This window comes from Coffea arabica, chromosome 6e, assembly GCF_036785885.1.
Source record: "Coffea arabica cultivar ET-39 chromosome 6e, Coffea Arabica ET-39 HiFi, whole genome shotgun sequence".
Lineage (NCBI taxonomy): Eukaryota > Viridiplantae > Streptophyta > Magnoliopsida > Gentianales > Rubiaceae > Coffea > Coffea arabica.
The window spans coordinates 2,655,640-2,672,663 of record NC_092321.1 but is presented as its reverse complement, the minus strand read 5'-3'; the positions used below and the strand labels follow the sequence as shown (position 1 = coordinate 2,672,663).

At 38.5% G+C, this 17,024-nt stretch overlaps 3 protein-coding genes across 3 annotated transcripts; 2 read left to right on the top strand and 1 right to left on the bottom strand.

The window, feature by feature from the left end:
- The first annotated feature begins 313 nt into the window (after nucleotides 1–313).
- LOC140009280 (protein IQ-DOMAIN 2-like) lies at nucleotides 314–4,026 on the top strand. The gene is made up of 6 exons (XM_072054391.1): nucleotides 314–447; nucleotides 1,052–1,150; nucleotides 1,236–1,547; nucleotides 1,915–2,136; nucleotides 2,594–2,713; nucleotides 3,036–4,026. The coding sequence occupies exons 2-6, from the start codon at nucleotides 1,076–1,078 to the stop codon at nucleotides 3,735–3,737; spliced, it is 1,431 nt and encodes a 476-aa protein (XP_071910492.1). The 5' UTR covers nucleotides 314–447; nucleotides 1,052–1,075; the 3' UTR covers nucleotides 3,738–4,026.
- A 1,149-nt stretch (nucleotides 4,027–5,175) lies between these two features.
- LOC113694840 (mitochondrial import inner membrane translocase subunit TIM14-2) lies at nucleotides 5,176–7,527 on the top strand. The gene is made up of 3 exons (XM_027213733.2): nucleotides 5,176–5,424; nucleotides 6,428–6,606; nucleotides 7,095–7,527. The coding sequence occupies exons 1-3, from the start codon at nucleotides 5,422–5,424 to the stop codon at nucleotides 7,249–7,251; spliced, it is 339 nt and encodes a 112-aa protein (XP_027069534.1). The 5' UTR covers nucleotides 5,176–5,421; the 3' UTR covers nucleotides 7,252–7,527.
- Nucleotides 7,528–8,233: 706 nt separating this feature from the next.
- On the bottom strand, nucleotides 8,234–12,326 carry LOC113697078 (uncharacterized). Its single transcript, XM_027216530.2, has 6 exons — nucleotides 11,434–12,326; nucleotides 10,871–11,062; nucleotides 10,537–10,776; nucleotides 9,359–9,576; nucleotides 8,822–9,076; nucleotides 8,234–8,723 (listed from the first exon to the last, which is right to left on the bottom strand). The coding sequence occupies exons 1-6, from the start codon at nucleotides 11,855–11,857 to the stop codon at nucleotides 8,496–8,498; spliced, it is 1,557 nt and encodes a 518-aa protein (XP_027072331.1). The 5' UTR covers nucleotides 11,858–12,326; the 3' UTR covers nucleotides 8,234–8,495.
- Nucleotides 12,327–17,024: the final 4,698 nt, after the last annotated feature.

The following is a 17,024-nucleotide window of genomic DNA, read 5'->3' as shown; positions in this document are numbered from 1 at the left end:
AAATGGGTGGCATCCAATCATATTATTCCTGAAGATAAAAATAGTAGAAGTCTGATAATTCTAAGTGGGGTCCCACAAAACCCAGCTCCAAATGTGGGGTCAGATTAGCAAAACCAGCTGTGATTCCTCACGTTCTGAATTCTGATCGTTGAACTCAGCTCCTCCTGTCCTCTCCCCTCTCCTCCTCTCTTTGCCTCTTTGGCTGGCTTTTCAAGATCTGGTTTTTATCTCTCTCCCACACAGCTCACTACAAAGTCCACTACTACTCCAAAAGGGGTCCAACTAAACCCCTCCTCCGAAACTTGTAAAATCTTGCTGCGTCTAGCTTGTGACAGCTTCTCTATTGTTGTAACAGAAACAGAGGAGAGAGCAGGAATTGTCAGGAAGAGAAGAACAAACACAGAGAGAAAAGCTGTCAAGAGATCTGTCAAGTACTCCTCTTCTCAGGTGAGCTGCACAATAAAGCTTTTCTTGGAAAATGAAAGATCTTTTCTTGGATGGATAGTTTTGTTGCCTGAACTTGCTGTATCGGCAATTGGGTCCGATTTTGCTGCCAGATATTCAAATATGTTACTATAAGTTTACTTGACTCTTGGAGATGTATATGCTATATTTGGTGTTTGGTAATGTGGCAGAGGAAAGAAAATTGGAATGTGATAGATTAAATCTATTCTGATCTGGGGCCTGGACACTGAATCTTCTGAATTAATGAGTGTATTGTGCCAATGGGTTTAGTTGAACAGGGGTTTACAAACATTTTACTAAGTTTGGTTTTCTTTATATTCTTGGTGTTTATTTCACTTTTTGTACCAGGAATTCTGAGAAACCGAACTGTAGTTTCCAATCTGTGTGTGTTCCTGGAATTTATTATGCATTCTGCAGTTTTAGACTTCCAGTTTGCATTTTCGTTTTCATTAGCATTCATTAGTTCGCATGGTTATGATATTGAATAGCTATCTAACTGCTGAAGTAGCGCGTTTTTCTAGGTGAACAGCTCATGTAAAAGCGTAATATTTGTTGAGGATATGTTTTGGTTTTGTTTGTGAAACAGGAAGAACTGAGGAATGATAAGAAGATGGGCAGGAAAGGAAGCTGGTTTTCTTCAGTGAAGAAGGCTCTGAGCCCAAAATCTAAGGATAAAAGAGACCAGGTTTGTGAAAATGTCCGTTGTGATTCTTGGATGCTGAAAATTTGACATTGGACGCCAGATTTATTTTTACTCTTTTTTTTTTCAGAAGGAAAGTAAGAAAAAATGGTTGGGCAAGGAGGGGACCTCAGTTACCGACTCTTCTACTCTAGAGACTATCACAGTATCTCATCCTCATCCCGTCCCAGTGGAAGAGGTGAAATTGACGGACGTAGAGGATGAACAGACGAAACATGCTTACTCCGTAGCTGTTGCCACTGCTGCAGCTGCTGAAGCTGCTGTTGTGGCCGCTCAGGCTGCTGCAGAAGTTGTTCGGCTAACTTCTGCAGCTCCATTTCCGGGGAAATCAGTGGAGGAGGTGGCAGCAATTAGGATTCAGACTGCATTCCGAGGATATCTGGTACAATGCTGTCCTTGGCTAATGCATCAAACCCCCATTGATTCCATTTGCTCTGATGGATATCTTTTCTGATCTGTCACATGTAGCCTTTCTATTAGGGACAAAGTTTGGTTAAAAAGTTTTTTACCACCTTTCTCCTTGTACGAGATGAGTTTGTTTCTCTGACCTTACGATGTTATGTTGGATAAAGCATTCTCTTTATAAAGTCAAATTTCTCTGCCTGTCTTAATTAGAATATGTGATTGATTGATATTTGGATCAAGAAAATTTGTGATCTTTTCTTCCTTCCATATTTTTCTTATTTGATGATAAACAGACTTGATTATGTGGGAATGAACTTTTAAACTGGATATACTGTTTTTATCAGGCAAGGAGGGCTTTGAGAGCCCTAAGGGGGCTTGTCAGGTTGAAATCACTTGTAGATGGGCCTACTGCTAAACGCCAGACTGCAAACACCCTGAAATGCATGCAAGCTCTGTCTCGTGTGCAATCACAGATTAATTCTAGAAGGATCAGAATGTCAGAAGAGAACCGGGCTCTTCAAAGACAGCTCCTACAGAAACAAGCAAAAGAACTTGAGAGCTTGAGGGTTGGTTTTCTTCCTTATTGTTGATTTCTTTGGAAAAGATCTTTTGCTAATGTGAATTAATAAGTAATCATCCCTCTGTAAAGGTCAGAAGCAACAGTAATGGTGATTAGGTTGGTAGATTTCCCATTGACTGAACTTTAGGGGCTATATTTTGTGAAAATGTGATGGTTGGAAGTGAACAGTTGCTCAAGCAGGTCAGGTTTTGAGTTTATATCATGTTGAGTCCCTAGTGCCGATGAACCTTGCCAGTGTGTTCTAATTTAATATGACATACTTATTCATGTTGCCTAGAAGGCATTTAAAATCTTGCTGGGCCAGTCTTCCTTTATACAAACTGTGAGGTTGTCCTCAAAGATGGTGCAGGGATTACTATCAGCGTTGGAGGTTTTGGCAATTAACATGGTTATCTTATTTGGCTTCACTCATCTAATTAGAAATGCATTAACTATTATGCCAGATGGGGGAGGAATGGGATGATAGTCTACAATCAAGAGAGCAAATTGAAGCAAATTTACTGCATAAATATGAAGCAGCATTGAGACGAGAAAGAGCCCTAGCATATTCATACTCCCATCAGGTACTTGACTCAGCTTTCCCTATTGCATGTTCAATTCTTCTGAACAAAAGAAAGATGGATAACAGCACTCACTTCTGTACCTCTATCGTGATATATGTGGCTAAAATTTTGTTCTACAATCCATTTGGGAGTTTAATTTACCACGCATATCTTGCGATCATGTTGTTCTTAAGAACTATGCTGCAATTCTAGTGTTTGCAAAGGTCATATTCTATGCAATCAAACAAATAACCCTGAAAAAATAAAAAGAAACAAAAAATCTGTCAAGTTTCATAGCTTTTGAGAATTCTCCGTCACATAACATGGATATTGTATTCAACAGCAAACCTGGAAAAAGTCAGCAAGATCCCCCAACTTACTGTTTATGGACCCCACGAATCCCCACTGGGGTTGGAGCTGGTTAGAAAGATGGATGGCAGCTCGGCCTTGGGAGCAAAACACTGGTGAGAAAGAACTGAATGGTGACCACTCATCAGTTAAAAGTGCAAATCTGAGCATTGCAGCTGGAGAAATCACCAAGGCTTTTGCCCGTCATCAGCTAAATTCTGATAACCCTTCATCACCAGCCAGCCAAAAGCCAAATCATCCTTCCACCAGCCAGTCTCCTAATACTCCTCCATCCAAGCTGAGTCCTTCAATAGCTGCAAGAAAATTGAAATCTGCTAGCCCAAAAGTGAGTGTGCCAAGCCAAGATGATGACTCCAGGAGCGTTTTCAGCGTGCAGTCAGAGAGAAACAGGCGGCATAGTATTGCCGGGTCATCCGTGAGAGATGATGAGAGCCTGTCAAGTTCTGCATCGGTACCAAGTTACATGGCTTCCACTCAGTCAGCAAAGGCTAAGACACGCTTGCAAAGCCCGTTGGGACGCGAAAATGGGACACCAGAAAAGGCATCAGGGGCTCCTGTAAAAAAGCGTCTCTCTTATCCACCATCACCAGCTAGAGCTAGGCAGCATTCAGGTCCCCCTAGAGTTAATAGCAGCCCTATCACCGATCATGTCGTCAATGGAGGGAAAAAGGAATAACACTGCATTTATTTCCAGCAAATGCTGTCTGTTTTTTATAGAAAAAGTTACTGCAGACACGAATAAGGGACAAAGAGGGAAATGAAGATGCGATCATTTCATTTGTTATATCATGATCGTCTACAGTTAGTCTGAATTCATTGTGTTGCTGGCATGGTTTGAGGGATGAATCTTGCCACTGGAGTTCTTTTATTCCTTTATTGCAGCTGTTATAGATTGTAATATTGTCAACAATTTTTACAAAAACATGAATTCTTGATTGTGATTATGTGCTTATTTTAACCTTGAATTCATTGTGTTGCTGGCATGGTTTGAGGGATGAATCTTGCCACTGGAGTTCTTTTATTCCTTTATTGCAGCTGTTATAGATTGTAATATTCCTTTATTATTTTATTCCCAATTATTAGAGATATTTTTACTGTAGCACTTTTTGTGATGTGATGTATGTGAGATAAAAAGGTAATTGGGAAGATAAAAAGGTGTGTTAGAAATTGTAATGATGATGTAAGCAAATATATTTTGACAAATAAATCGCAATCCAAATAAACCCATTCTCAACAATTTTTACAAAAACATGATTTCTTGATTGTGATTATGTGCTTATTTTAACCTTGAATGTGCCTCAAGTACAGTAAACGTCATTCGAACTATTGATCCTCATTTTCATTTTTATTCATTCTTTTGTATACTTCTGTGGGCCAATCGATATAGCCTTCGACTCTGTGGAATATATCGGCATTTTATTATTTTTGGAAAAAGCTTATGTGGTGGGGCGGTCTTTGTCTGAGGAAAATTGACTTCAAGAGCAAGCTCGACAAGTGTGGTGGAAGATTGGAGTGGACTTAAGTTAAAGATCGGGTGTAACAAGCAACAATTACAATATGACAAAAGCCGTTGGTATGGTTGGAGTAGGTCCTCCAAACCGAAGGATGATGCTCTTGGTGGTCCACCTTAGCAGTTTTTTTTTTTTTTTTTTTCAAAGAAGGTCAAGGGGAATCTGGTGAATCACCATCAATTCAGATGGGTGTTTATACGTCTGCTGGTGAAATACTTTCAGAAAAGTCTGAATATTAGAATGTAAGCCAATGGATTTGTTTCCTTTATCTACAGTCAAGTAAAGGTTTAAATTTCTATTGATGGTCAATTACTCCCAGAGTAGTTGGTTCTACATTAGCAGTTTAGATCCGTTAAAAGTTGTACTATCACTCTAATTTATTCTTGCTAATAAAATATGATTATTTCTTAAATCCCATTTTCCCCTGCTAAAAATAAAATTTTTTTTTTTAAAAAAAACAGTGAAGTTCTGTATTCGATCAGGCCTTTAGGTGTGGACCGACATCCCCCAAACCCAAAGTAGCATGCTTAAATGGGCCTTTGCTGTGCCACACTTATTTTGTTCACTAGAAACATGTAGGCCCTTGGACTTTAATGTGTGATGACTCGCGAGCTGTGTTACATTTTGCCCTGTTCCAAATGATCTTCCCCAAGACATAAAAAAATTGCAGAAGTGCTGCAGAAGGGATTTTCTCGCTGCTAAAGTGAAACTCGTAAAGAAGCCGAAGCCCTCACGCCCGGTTGCTGTTCTGGAAAAGTACAGAAAAACTCTGACATCCGGTCGTCCTGCTCCTTCCTTTGTTGGTTGAATGTTCAATCTGATCTCGTTGTGACTCTTGGTGCTGTAGAAATGGTGAGCAGTTCTACATAGACTTTTGGCTTATATAATTACTCACGGATTTTTTTTTCTGTTTTCAGTTGCTTTGTCAGTTAATTTTCCTTTCCTGTATTGGATGAACATCCTTGGTTTCTAGTTTTAATTTTCGCCGTCATTTTGTTTGGTTGTGGGGAGAAGAAATTTGAATTTGATTTCCTGAAGCTTCTTCTATGGGTTCGCAAATTTCCCTCTTGATAGTTCAGCATTCCTTCACCGCGAACTTCCTAGTCGAGTCCAGCCGATTAGGGAAAATGATTCCAATTTCAGCATTTTTTTTTATTGTTCGCCACGTGATGTTTGCACTTGTGCTTCCTTCGGGCTTTCCCCGATACGCTAAATAATTAGCTTCATTGACCGTTAGCAATTTGTCTCCTTTTTTTCAATTTAAAAAAAGTTCTTTTACAAGTCTGGCTTGACATAAGCATGTATATATATCGTCTGTTCACATACTTGTCAGTCATCTTGCTCTGCAGTTTTATTTACCACTTGACTGTAACCTTGTTCTCTATGTTTGCTTCTTCCAAATCTTTCCTTTTTTTTCTTTTCCTCTGGTGAAAATTGCAGGACCTTGCTTTCCTTTTTTTTTTTTTTTGGGCGGTGGGGATTATGGTGTTCTGGTGAAATCCAAACCAGCCTATTCTGTTGGGTGGAAGGGGTATATTTCAGGTTGTAGTGCAATATACGATAGACATTCTTTTGGGACATAACATTAGACTGCCTCACCAGTGTGTCGCATCCATGTTACCTAGTACTTTCTTGCATTTTGCAATAGCCTTTGCTTGTCCTACTCTCCCATTCACACATCTTTGAGCTGTTGACATGTTTTTACACGAGTAACCCATATTCAGGATGAAGTCTCGCAATTAAGTGTGACACCAAGTTGGGCATTTATTTATTTATTTATTTTTGTCTTAGGGGGTTCTTTTTTTGAGAAATATCTGGTTATCATTTGCCTTAGAATTTGTGCATGATGTGCTAGGTTGCACCTTTGGTGGCTGGCCTTGCTGTTGCTGCTGCTGCTTATGCTGGTCGATATGGTATTCAGGCATGGCAAGCCTTCAAAGCCAGGCCTCCAACAGTTAGGATGCGTAAATTTTATGATGGAGGTTTTCAGCCAAAAATGACGAGGAGGGAAGCTGCTCTAATTTTGGGAGTGAGGTGTGTTCAGTCACTTTCTTTTTTCCTAGATGCTGAATCTTAGTCCCTTCCAGCATTAGCATGCATTAGATGATTCATAATTTACATTCTTGTTGCTTTAGCAGCAATTGGAATATGCAAAAATATGTGATTCTAATTTGTCGGCTAAGTTAGGTTTCTTATTTGGTGACTTTGGGAAAAACCTGTCTATAACAGAATGGTTTGGAACCGGTGTTATCCTGCTGTGGTGAATTACAGTAGTTATCTTTGTTGATAGTTTGTATAGTTGCTGAGGCCATTCTGGGGAAATGGACTAGAGATTAATTATTTTGCTTTTATTACATGAATGATTGATCAACTTCCATGGATTGCATTGCCCTCCTGGTAGATAAAGCTGTGCCTGAAGCATTTCATGTTGAGATACTCTGGGAGGAAAAATACCCAAGAGATATACTTGCTTTGAATATATCATTATTACCTGATTCTTGTGCTAATTTATATTACTGCAGGGAGAGCACTTCTTTAGACAAAGTAAAGGAAGCACATAGGAGGGTCATGGTTGCAAACCATCCAGATGCAGGTGGTAGTCATTATCTTGCTTCTAAAATTAATGAAGCAAAAGATTTGATGCTTGGGAAGGCCAAAAGCAGTAGTTCTCCCTTTTAAGCAGTGAGGAACAGCCAAAACCCGACGACACCATCTGTAAACTGTTCTAGTTACGTGCATTTTAGCCAAAATATTGCTTTGATGAAAGATTTAAGAAGGGTTAGTGACTTAAACAGTGAGAGATATGGTACATTATTTGAGGTCAAATTGTTATTGTTGATGAGTGATGTCTTCAAATATGAGGAAGTTTACTTCTTTTTAACTTAATGTTGGGCATTTAGTATCTCAGAGAATTGTTGTCCTCTAATCTTTAGTTCAAGAGTTCTCCTTGTTCTCTATCGCGTCTTCCTCCTGATTTTTCTTGTTCTCTCCCTCTATGTTTCCTTTTTACTTTTTCACTGGTTTGGCTCAAAATTTGGTTCAATATTTCCTGTACCTTCATTTCTTCTGTGGTAAACGTTTTGATGTAATAATTGTTTGGGTGGTATAAAATGCATAAAAAAAAAAAAAAAAATGAAGGAAGTAGAATTTTGTGTAATGAGTGTTTTCTTTTGCTCCTGTCTAAACAAGCTAATATCAACTATCAAGTCGAGAGACTCTAGTTTTGCTTTGGCAGCTATGTTTTCATTCGAACATGGTCGATCCGTGGCACCAACTTGCCAGTATTATGGCCAAAGATTACGGAAGCTAATCTATTATCAATTAAAGCAACTATAATCAAAATAGAAAACCACAAGGCTAATGGAGAAGCTCTCGAAATGTCTGTCAGAGTCGACTGTAGCCAAAGGACATGTTGATTGCTAGCCGAAGATTTTTTTTCCCCCAAAAATATAGAAACTGGCGATGTTTTACTCTTGTCCCTGTTGGAGAACCATGGTATGTGGATATGCAGATCATTGACAGGCTTATTAGTGGTACTCGGATGGGCATAAGAGACTTCAGAGCTCGCTATGGAAAGCCCTTCAAAAGCTTGAGGGTATAGAACCCAGAGGCCTATAAATAAAGTTCAGAGAGTCGAAGTACTACCTCAGAGACAGTAAAAGAAATCAAATTGTCGCCGACGCGGCGTTCACCTGCTCAACTAAAGATTCAAAACCTGTCTCTTACATGATACATCAAGGCACGATTTTGTTGCAAGAGAAAAGAAAAGGTTGTCCATTCCATCTATTATGGAAAGCAGCTATAGACAATGGAAACTCTAGAACAGAATATTTCTGTCTTTTAATGCTCCATGAAGAAGTGGTGCGAACCATGTTATATACATCATGATATCTGAAAACAGTAATGACCATCATATGAAGGAATCACATGGCGTTGATGACCCGCTCATACCCTGATGGAGTTTCATCTGTGAGTTCTAGAGGACCTTGTGGGCTTCCAAAAAGGGTTGAAAATATTTGTCTGTGGCAGTCGTCACACAAGAAAAGATAGGAAAAGTGACCTTCTTCTGGGAGTTTATGTATGGCAGCATTGGGTAGAGTTCTTGCAATATAATCAGTCACTGATGGGGGAACCACAAGATCATCCATTCCCTGTTCAGAATTTATTCAGAACCCATAGAAAGTTGTTTAATGCGGCTTAGCAGGAAATTATTCTCAATTGGCTTATGAGCAACATGAAGGCATTTTACCTGCCATATGTGAATTGGGCCAAGAAATCCAGTCAATTCGCATTCTGCCTGACCATAAATGGACTTAAGCCATGGGAGAATGCCTTTCCTAGAACACTTCTTCTGCACTTGAATATCAACCAGGCTAAAACCCCAGTTTGAAACCTGCAGCACTGCTTCCTCAACAAATGGTATCGTGCTACCTTGGCGAATTGATTCCTCTATATTTCTTTGCCATAACTGCTCAAAGGCTGGTTTTTGGATCAAAGCTTTGTCCTGAATAAACCAAACATAGATATGGATCATTCTCCAATACAAACACATTGATATGAAGCAAGCTTAGAGGAGACATCAGGTCGAGTTGAACCATACAAGTGTTACTTGAGATACTCTGCAATTAAGTATTCCCAAAGCTAATTTCAAATCGTGCCTAAGTTGTTTGTGGTTTCTCACCACGATGTCAAAGATTGTGACCATAATGGAGAGTGAATAAAGTTTAAAATCTGAAAGTGCTCAAAGGATCAAGTAAAGGAATATATCACTGCAGTGAAACCTTACCCCCTTTTCTAGTGATAGAGACAGCCACTTATCAATCTGACCATGCTTTCCAGATAGATAAGTTCGGCGGTAGAAATATTTGAGAAAGTTAGGAAATCTTCGAGCTAAATAGTACATTAATTTCCTTCTTCGTGTCCACTTTTCCCAGGTTCTGGACATTTCTTCCTTAGTCATGCTCGAGTCATATGGATTGACCAGCGGGGCAAACATTGCCACACCTGGAGTCACGTTGAATGGTAATCAGACAGCTAGCCAGTGCCTTCAGCAATTTGATGGCTCTGTATTAAGATATAAGGCTGCACACCTTCTTTACATACAACATGAAAGTTTAAAACACATTGAAGGTATCCTCGTAGAAGTAGTAGTTCTTCGTTCTGCATAGCCACTACTCCAAGTCCACAAAATACACAAAGAATATTTTACTTTAGCTGCTATCAGATTAATAGTTTATGCAGAAAGGGAAGCTACAGGCATAATACTCCATTCACCCCATACTGTAAGAACTAACACTACGAGTACTCTTTCCTTTATGTATCCCAATAGAAGAAGTAATTCTTTGATCTGCATAGCCACAAGTCTTAAGTCCACAAAATACACAAACAATAGTTTATTCAAGCTGTTATGAGATTAATAATTTATGCACAAAGAGAAGCTACAGGCATAATAGTTTATTCACCCCATACTGTAAGAACTCAAATTATGAATACTTTCTCCTATATGTATTTCTGCATTTCTCCAAATCTGCAATAGAAATTTGGCCCTATCCCAGAGTCACAGATCACTGTTCACAGTCATCCTAATTTCTCGAGTTTACTAATAAAACATACACGTGAAAGAGACTTTCATTATGATATGTCACCTCACAAAGTCCAAAGAGCGAAGTGATAGATTTTAAACGCATATTTTAGGTCCTAAACAATTTTGATCGTGCCTAGATGTGTGCCTTCTTGATGTACGGAGGACATTGCAATTGTTCACTTCCCTGCCTATCAGCATTCTTTGGTCAGACTACATTTGTTGTACTTTTGTCTTTACATTCATTACAATTGTTATATTCAGATGTGGGAAAGTGGGGAAATGGAGTTCTGCAGATTTGAAGATGGACAAAGAGTGATACCAAGCTACCACCTAGCTTCCACAGTTTCCTCATACAAGCTTGTCCAAAGAGATCAGCTTACCAGCGATTCGTTGTGGTACGTAGTTAAGTGCAGCCCAAGCATGGATGGCTGCATCTGAATATCCCAGGATCCAAAATTTATCTTTTATACCTAGAGCACCTGCTAAGTTTAACATATCCACAGCAGAGGAGTTCAGGTTCCTATCAGGATGAGGGTCGCTCTCCCCAAAACCAGGCCGATCGTATGTTACTATGTGCACACCAAACTCGTTTAGTAGGGAAGATTTAATACCAGGAATACCTTGGACATGAAAACAGAACAAGACACGATGGGATTAGAGTCAACGCTGGATTGTGTTTGTAGTAAAAGTCTTGAAAATTCAATTTCTATCTACCTGCAAGCCTAGAAAAAAGAAAACCATGTGGAATCATTAGGGAAAATCTAGCTCTGTCGACTGGAACTCCGAATTCATGGTACGCCAAGTATCTACCATCTGGAAGCAGTATACGGGCAGCACTTGGGGGATGCAGCTGCACTTTTTTTATCATTGGAACTGAACTATAATGTTTGCTATTTACTCCCAGCACTGCATCAGAATAATTTGCTTGTCAGAACTAGAAACGGGTGCATCAATTTTTCATAAGCTGCTGCTAGATTAAGCGATTGAGTATGCTATTAACTTCCATTGCTTGGATTTGGATATCAAATCCAATAACCTACGCAGATAAACCGATTGTCGTCGGAATCCACAAACACTGAAAAGAGAAAGAGTGTTTCTGCAGATGAACCCAAAGAAAAATAAAATAGTACTAGTTGAATGCAAGTTTTAAAAAGTGGAACTTTTAAAAACACGAACAAAAGAAACTTCATTTCATGGTTAGCAAGCAAAGCAAACGACGGTAGTAGTAAACAATCAAAACCATACAAGTATGAAATTCCAAAAGGCCAGGAGAATACCGGCGAGGGCGAGGACGAAAACGGAGAATATAACCAGGCAAGCGTGCACGGGATCGCGATCTTCCGGCAAATACTCACCGAAAAAGCTGAGCCTCTGAGAAACCTCAGCCAATGGGCCTCTAGTTTTCTTGACAATGTAGGAGTCGTCAGTCAATAAGGTCTGGTGAAATACATCCTTACAGCCTCTGCCAAATTCCACCACCATTTCGCCCCAAGCGTTGGCAAAACCTTTGATTTGATCCTTGAAGCTCTCTGGCTCCGCCGAGGTTTCATTCCCGGATGAATCAGCCCCAAATTTCTTGGTCTCAAATGCTGGCGTCGAAATTCCAATTACTTCGCCACTGAATCTTATCCCAGTGTCTTCAACTAAACTAGCTAACTCCTCCCTCCATGACCTCAAAGAAGATCCCATTACCTCCCCCATTCCCAGAGTTCTATGTGTCTATAGATTTATGAATTAACCCCACCCCAACACCACCATCATCCATCCCAATATTCGTCTGCAATGTTTAGTCGTGTATACGGCTGCAAGTGTGCGAGTTATGTGCAAAAATTTCAGACCAACAAACAAAACACTTTCTGGCGTGAAAAAAAAAAAAAAAAAAAAAGATGAGATGGAAATTAGAGGAGGATGCTTAGTTTAGTTTAGACTACTAGGAATCAGGAGAGCAGCGAGCTTGGTAGCCGTAGCCTGTAGGCTGTATGAAGTAGGTATGAAAGTGGAAATATTGGAAACAGGAATACAGATGTCAAACGAAAATGAAGATAGATTGGGAGCAATATGTGATAGTTGGATTATGTTTGTGTTTTCAGCCACCAGGCCAAACCCTTTAGTCCGATCAAATTGTCATTATTATGTGATTGCCTTCAATTCAATGGCTTTCTTGAATTTCTACTCACGTCTGCTCCTTCTCCCCTAAATTACGATAGATTAAGTTACAAAATTGTTACTGTTGCAACAAAAAAAAAAGGATTATATTTTTATTTTCGACTGTGACCCGCGTCATGTGTGTATTGTTCGTTGTATCTGCAAAAGTCGTGAGCTCTGTTTTCAAACTCGGACCGGACCGGCCGGTCGACCGGTCGAACCGGGAACCGGCCAGGTAGCCGGTCCGAGTCAACTTAGAAAACCGGAAATTTTAAAACTCGGTCAAAGCCGGTCAAAATCCGGGTTTGACCGGGTTTGACCGGGAAAACCCCGGTTTTTCCGGTTCAACAGTAATTTTTTAAAAAAAAAATTCAAACTTTATAATATTATGTTTTGGCCCCCTAAATTGTTAAAACTTATTCGTATACCTCAAATATTTGATACTTTATAAATATTGTCCTACAATTTGATGTTATTTTTCAATTAAATTCATAATTTTAATTCTAAACTTGTTAATATTTATTAAATAATATAAATTGCTACTTGATTGTTCTAATTTCTTTGTATTTTCTTGTTAAATATATTTGAAACATCAAATATGTATGAATATACCTTTATTAATATCAATATATTATTAGATATGATATATATAATATTTTAATTTTTAAATAATTTTTATTTATGACGTCATCCGGTTCGACCCCTATCGACCCCCGGTCGAACCCATTGACCCCTGACCCCTGACCTTGGCCGAGTCGCTATCCGGTCCGGTTCTGAAAACATAGGTCGTGAGTGCTGCCTGCATGCGAGATTTTGGAATTTCCCGTATTACAAAGGTTCAGAATAGAAATGTCAAAGCTCTCCACTTATCCATGACTAGGGATGTATTCGAGTCGAGTCGAACTCGAGTACCGCTATACTCGAGCTCGACTCGACTATAATATAATTATACTCGATCTCGAGCTCGAGCTCGATCGAGTCGAAGAATCACAGCTCGAGCTCGACTCGATAGCTCTAACGAGCAACTCGAGATTGAGCTCGAGCTCGATGAAGCGAGTTCGAGCTCGAGCTTCTGATCGAGTACATATCGAGCTCGTGTCGAGTAGCTTGAATCAGCTCCACCCCTATCCATGACTAAGAGTCTTGAGATCAATGAGTTCTCCTTCAATCTCCCTTAATACCTGATTCCAGATTGAATATTAATAATGTTTATTCCGGGTATTCAACTCCTGTACGCTATGCAATACAATACGTATTGCTAGATGCCTTGTTTGAATTATAATTTTTTATAGAAAAATTCTACGATTTTCGTAAATATATTTTTCAATTGTCTTTTCGTAAACACATGTGCGAATTGTTAGAATGCCTTTTCTACGAAAACTCCCAAAAATAGCAGGAGCGTGCATGTGGTGAGAGGAGCTGAGAGCTTTATATGAAGTATTAATTTATTACTACTAGTAGACTAGTCGTAGTAAAGAGTAGAGCGCGAGATGAGGCTTTGAAGTCCTTGAATCATGAGCTGCGGACTTGTTTGGTATTTATCCCCTAGAGTCTAGGAGCATTCTCCAATCTGTGGCACTTTCCCCGCCCGGGGGGGGGGGTATGGTCCGGTATATTTCTTACGTATTATCATGCATGCCAAGATTAGGCAATTATCCCTGTACAGTTTGAAGAAAGCATCAAAGAATCGTTCTTTTTCTTCGTGTTTGGAAGCTGAAGGAAGCATCAAAGATACTCAAAGCGGCAAATTACCTGCACTTGAACAAACAAGGAGTCATTCCTACCGCCACTTATTTCTGTGCAACTACCTTCGCCTTTGCAATCATGCTCCCAAATTACCAAAAGATTGATTAGGTTTAAAGGAGAAAAGCAACAGCATAAAAAAGAAAATGAAAATAGTTAGTAGTTTCATATAATATCCTACCGACCATTGATCGGACCTCAGAAGAATCAAATCTTCTATCTTCTTTTCCCATCCGAAAGTGGAGAATACACAACAACAACAGAAAAGAAAAAAAGGGAAACAAGAATATATAAAAGAAAGAAAAAGGCAAAGCGTCGTACTCGTACTATCTCTCTAGCTTTACAGTCTCCTCCTGTCAGAAACCTAAAAAAACTTCTCCCCTCCAGCCTAGCATTAGTTGTACGATATGACACTTCTGAAACCGTTGCTTGGGTCCATCGTCACATCAGTCACTCATTGGGGATTCGAATCGAACTGATCGGAACTTTATGCGAATGGACGGACCACCCATCGGACCAGATGATGATGATGATGATGTACGGCTGCAGTGTAAAGATCCAGTACCAGTATTCATCTTTGCGGCTTGGTTCGGCGATCAGGTCCGGGACATGTACGACTCACTCCTGTCACGGGTGCACTAATCGAGGTTGATGGTGGTGTTACTGCTCCTTAATAGTAATGCATTCACGGCTGCTTTTTACCGCTTCTACTGCTGCTTCTACCTCCATACTCCTACCATGCGCGTAAAAGTTACATGACTCGGGGAAAAGAACCCACATTGTTTTGCGAAAAAAGGAAAACAAAACAGAAGTAAGAATTTAAAAACTTACTCACTTAAATTTTTAGGTCAGAATTGAATTTAATCTGTATATTGAGTTCCCTTAATAGGTTGTTTTAGACTGCGTTTGATAAAACTGAAATCTAAATTTTGAATTCATTTAATTATTAAATTGTTAAGTATTAAATCTAATATATTTGAATGCATATCACATTCAGTAATAAGTGAATAATTTATCACTTAATTTTAGGAACAAGTTTGGGTTAGGAAATTCAGTGCCACTTAATTAATTCAGACGTTCAATTTTGATTTATCAAACGATTTGAATATATTAAAATTTAAATTCGTTAAAATTAAGTGTTGAATTAAATTATCAAACAGAATCTTAGATTTTCTCCCTAGCAAGTGGTAATAGATCTTTTTCAAATTCAAGTGATAATGCAATTCTGTCATACACATTCAAAAAGAAATGGCGATTTAAGCTAACTTTATATGGAGTTAGTTTACTTTTTTTAAAATAATACTCCACCAAAGACAGCAGGAATGTAGTTGGATTGACCGATCTTGTAGATCAAGTAATTGGACTGATTAATAGTATTGTATCTTTTGAAAAAGTACATCCATTTAAAGCAGATACTACATTGGTTTCTGATGGAGTAACATATTCACCACCTGAGACAAATACCATGAGAAAAAAAGCGACCACTTTATTCCCCTGGTTAAATTCTTCTGAAATGGGACCCGGCTTTGTTATGCGAGTGAGGTGCGGTCGGTGCATGTGCGTGAGATTGGGAATGTTCCTAATTAATGCTTTAATTGTGGGGGTACGTGTGAGCTGCAAATTGCGTCAGATCCGGTTGAAATAAATAGATGTTCAAGTCGGTTTTTTCTCTCCTGCAATTTTATTAGTTAATTTTGTTACAAAAGTAAATATAACCAATATTTTTTCTAAAATGCCTTAAGGATGTGTTTGATAAAATTAAAATTTAAAATCTAAAGTTTGAATTCATTAAATTATTAAATTGTTAAGTACTAAATCTAATACATTTGAGTGAATATCATCACATTAAGTGATAAGTGAATAATTTATCACTTATTTTTAGAAACAAGTTTTGTTTAGAAAATTCAATATTATTTAATTAATTCAGATTTTAAAATTTGATTGTCAAACGCGTCTGAACATGTTAAGATATGAATCAATTAAATTTAAGTGTTGAATTAAATTATCAAATAATACCTGAGTTCACTATATTCTTCAAGACTATAATTTAGAATAGATAAAAAGGAAAAACGAAACTATCAAAGTGAAATAGAGGAAACAGTGTAGTTTTTTTATCAACCGTGTACCGTACAACGTTCGGTATTAGCTGTAAAGTCAAATTTAACATGTACTGATACAAGTTTTATTGTTGGATGAGTGGCGCAAAACTAGTTAATTATACGCGGATCGATGTCTTTGTGCCCATAATGCTTTACGTCTCTCGTACTTTAATGGCATCACTACACGTTGAGCTTGCCATAGCACGCTAGCCAACTTGTTTCTTATTATTGTGTAAAAGGCAATAAGCGTTCAAGAATGATAGAGAATTGTTAAAAAAGTGTTACAGTATTTTGTAAAAAAAATAAATTATTTTAAATAATCTCCTGTTCAATCAAATATGGAAAAAATATAATACCCTGCTAAGCTAGTATATTTTTATGAAATGAATGGATCCCACTCGAACATGGCTTCTTTCACTCCATCCTACTGTAAAACTTACTCTAGCCGCGAGATAAAATTCCTCGTAAGATGTTAAATTTGATTATCATTAACTAAGTTGCCAATTATCATCATGACTAACGTTAAGACCTTAGAATTTAGAGATTTTGGACTCTAATTCTTCTATCCCCTCCCCGTGCCTTAAATTCCACCCCTTCTTGTTAGAAAAAAATTTAAACCAAAAAAAGTCTTCTGTTGTCATTAATGGATCCCCGTTTATATGTTATGTGGATAGTTTATGGACAAGGACGTACAAAGTGGAGGAGTACGGAGTTGAGATTCTTGATTTCGGGCCACATTGAGTCGTGATACACACTTTACGGCCCAGAAAGCAAAGTGATGGGCTTTGCCCATCGGAACAATTTTGGAGCAGATTTTAAGTAAATAGGCCGAGAAGGTTTGGGTTATCAGCCCAAGCCCCAGTGCACTATATATAGTCATC